Source organism: Neophocaena asiaeorientalis, unplaced genomic scaffold (genome assembly GCF_003031525.2).
Source record: "Neophocaena asiaeorientalis asiaeorientalis breed wild unplaced genomic scaffold, Neophocaena_asiaeorientalis_V1.1 scaffold76, whole genome shotgun sequence".
In the NCBI taxonomy this organism is placed as follows: Eukaryota; Metazoa; Chordata; class Mammalia; order Artiodactyla; family Phocoenidae; genus Neophocaena; species Neophocaena asiaeorientalis.
Genome location: NW_020173668.1, coordinates 3,014,477 through 3,017,749, shown reverse-complemented (window position 1 = coordinate 3,017,749; position 3,273 = coordinate 3,014,477). Strand labels below are relative to the sequence as shown.

General features: G+C 51.1%; 1 protein-coding gene across 1 annotated transcript; it reads right to left on the bottom strand.

The window, feature by feature from the left end:
* Window positions 1–1,897: 1,897 nt before the first annotated feature.
* On the bottom strand, window positions 1,898–3,028 carry LOC112401769 (protein S100-A8). Its single transcript, XM_024748235.1, has 3 exons — window positions 2,876–3,028; window positions 2,248–2,410; window positions 1,898–2,097 (listed from the first exon to the last, which is right to left on the bottom strand). The coding sequence occupies exons 2-3, from the start codon at window positions 2,386–2,388 to the stop codon at window positions 1,969–1,971; spliced, it is 270 nt and encodes an 89-aa protein (XP_024604003.1). The 5' UTR covers window positions 2,389–2,410; window positions 2,876–3,028; the 3' UTR covers window positions 1,898–1,968.
* Window positions 3,029–3,273: the final 245 nt, after the last annotated feature.

Sequence of the window (3,273 nt, the reverse complement as noted above, 5' to 3'; positions counted from 1 at the left end):
TTCAGCCCTGGGATCCATTCATCTGAGTGGCATTTTGTTGGGTGGGAGAGGGACTTGGTCCCCCTGAAATGGGGGGGAATTGGCCACCTCCTCTTCTCCTCCTGGGCACGAAGCACTTCTGCCTTCTCCAAAGATGCCCTCCTTCTCCCACCCCCACCCCTCATGGTCTGGCTCCTCTTCAGCCCAGGCTCCTGGGGTCAGAGGCACACAATCATCCCAGAGAGGGTTGAAGGGTCCCTGCTGTTCATGCAGAGGCTCAGTGCCTCATGCATACAGTGGGACCCCAAGCCAGCTTCCGTCTCCAGGGATATAGTGCACCCCCAGCTTCACAGAGCAGGAGCGTTGGGAAGGGGTAGGGGCAGCAGCAGAGAAATTGATTTAGGCCTTAGCAGCACACGTCCCCACCAAGTCCGGCCACGCACAAAACAACAGTAGAAATACTCCACCTTTCATTACTAAAATCCAGCAGCCATGACAAGTGTTCTTAACCTTTTAGGGGCCTTTGGACCCTTTTTTAATAGTGAAAGAGGGGCTTCCCTGGTGGCACAGTGGTTAAGAATCTGCCTACCAATGCAGGGGACACGGGTTCGAGCCCTGGTCCAGGAAGATCCCACATGCAGCAGAGCAACTAAGCCTGTGCGCCACAACTACTGAGCCTGCGCTCTAGAGCCCGCAAGCCACAACTACTGAGCCCACGTGCCACAACTACTGAAGCCCACTCGCCTAGAGCCCGTGCTCTGCAACAAGGGAAGCCACGACAAAGAGAAGCCTGCGCACCACAACGAAGAGTAGTCCCCTTCACCACAACTAGAGAAAGCCCGCGCACAGCAACAAAGACCCAATGCAGCCATAAATAAATAAATAAATTTTTTTTTAAAAAATAGTGAAAGACTCAGAGGAATGAGTTTATACATATACACTCAAAATGATGCATTCAACTTTGATTCCATTCCAGAGATATACCGTAGACCAAGTTAAAACCCCTGGTGTAGAGATTCTGGTGACAGCTCCCAACCCCCTTCCCCATTACTAACACCGCCGCCCCATCACCTAAGTGGGGACAACAGAAAATGTCCCAAGGCACAGCATGGAAACTCAACTTGGGAGTTGGGTTCTGGTGAGAGGTGCCCATTCATCTTCTGGCCCTCCCATTTCCCCAGACCCTTGGAAATCCAGAGTAATGATGGGGAGATTATTTTAGATAAGTCACTGATTACTAGAGCATTCAACCCAAAGGGAAGTATTTGAGTACCCTATTCTTTGAGTTGATCTTTATTAATGTATTAGCCTATCTGCCCATTCCTTTATTATTTAATCAAGTTAGGAGGTTGGGAATGGAGAGAGAAGGAAAGCTTCCAAAATCTCTTAAGGAGAAATTACAAGTTTAGAGCCAGGGGGCTTATTAGTGTTACTTCGTTAGAACTCTAAGCATCCACCTAAGTTCACACCACACATAGAATCAATCTCTCTCTTTCTCTCATACACACACAGACACACTTCTACATAGTTATCTCCCTGATTTCCTGAAAGTTACATCTAAGATAATTGGCTGGAAATTACAACTTAGAGAACACTATGAGCTTTCCTTACGTCACCCTGTTCTCATATCACCCATTTGGGAACAAGTAGGAAAATCAACAGCTATAGTGTGTTGGACTCTGTAGAATCCTTAAGTCAATGGAACCCATGACTCAGGACCGTGGGGCTGGAAGAGCCTTGGGAATCATTTAGGGAGAACACGGGGAAGAAAGGAGACAAGCAGTAAGCACACAGGGCTCGTGAGAGATGGAGAGTGGAGGCAACAGAGGTTTGTTTTTCTTCCTTGGGTTTTCCAACCCTCCCTCCAACCCCCAGGAGCCTCATTCCACAAGAGAAAAGCAAGAAACCAAGAGAGGCCTGAGGTATCGATTACTTTATTACTCTGAGGGGACAAGTCCAGGGGACCAGACCCAGGGCTCTATAGCTCTGTTATTCTTTGTGAATGTCTTCATGGGCTGCCAGGCCCACCTTTATTACCAGTGAGAGGAACTCCTGGAAGTTAAGTGCACCATCCTCATTGATGTCCAACTCTTTGAACCAGGTGCCTACATCCTTTTTCTGTGAAGATTGGAGAGAAAGAAGCCAGAGTGTAAAGATCTCAGGGAACCTGAGGCATGGCTGTCTGCACAGGGCAATGCCAGGGACCAGTGACCAAGGGCGTCATCAGAGCCGAGCAGAGAACCCCGACCACACCCAGCCCCTCCTCACCGTCATAAACTTAGGACACTCCGTCTCTAACAATTTCTTCAAGTCATCCCTATAGATGGCGTGGTAATTCCCTTTCACCAGGGAGTACTTGTGGTAGACCTCAATGAGGGAGTTCATGGCAGTCTCCAGGTCCGTCAGCATAGTGCCCAAGGATTTGCCCTACCTGGAAGACAGAGCACACGGGCAACCCCGACATGGGGAGGGTGCCTAGGGGGACACTCTGAAGGCTCATACTCCAAGGGATGGCTCTGTCCTGGATGGCACCATCCAGCTAACTAAACCCAGCATAGGGCTATGGCTATGATGGGAAGTGGGGGACGACGTGGATGAGGATGTGGAAGGAAGCAGGGTATATATACACACACACACAATTACTGCCAGCTCTCCCCATGCCCCCAGCCGCTTCCCAGGAAGGGCCCAGCTTGGGAATCAAACATGCCCTCACCCAAAAATACTAGAGCACCCGGCTCCTTCTTCAGCCCTGGCTCACGCTTCTCTTCCGGGAGCCCTGGACTCAGTCCAGACCTCCCCGAGCTTTCTCTCCCCTCCTCAGAGAAGGCTGCTGCACTCCTCAGCCCTCCCCAGGGGAAGCCCAAAGTGTGGGACAGACTGGGGCAGTTCCACTTACCAGGCCTCCCCAAAACAGAGTTGACAAAAATATGCAGGGCTGAGTGTCGGCTCCCTTTTATAGCAACGAGGCTTGGCCAGCTGCCCAGGACCTCAGACCACTCAGAGGCAGCTGCTCCCTTCGAGGATTGCTACAGCCTCTGGTTTCCCAACAAGGTGAGTGGGGCAATCACTGCACAGAATGAAAAGTTCTGATGCAGAGCTTGGAGCGGTGTGGGGGGAGCACAGGAAAGGTAGAAGGAGGAAGGTTTCTGCCAGGCAGGGATGCACAGCAGGAGAAATCAGGAAGACAGCATGGTGAGGACTCCTCTTGTAAGCTGCTAGCAACCCCTGGCTTGGTCAACCAGGATGTCCACTTCTGAGTCCTTCCCACGGTTGCTGTGGCTGTTCCCGTGGCTA

What these genes read in the sequence shown, in the direction of transcription:
- LOC112401769 (XM_024748235.1), bottom strand. Translation starts at nt 2,388, where the DNA reads ATGCTGACGGACCTGGAGACTGCCATGAACTCCCTCATTGAGGTCTAC. An exon ending in AGTGTCCTAAGTTTATGACG is followed by an intron (nt 2,098 to 2,247) that starts GTGAGGAGGGGC and finishes CAATCTTCACAG; the next exon opens with AAAAAGGATGTAGGCACCTG.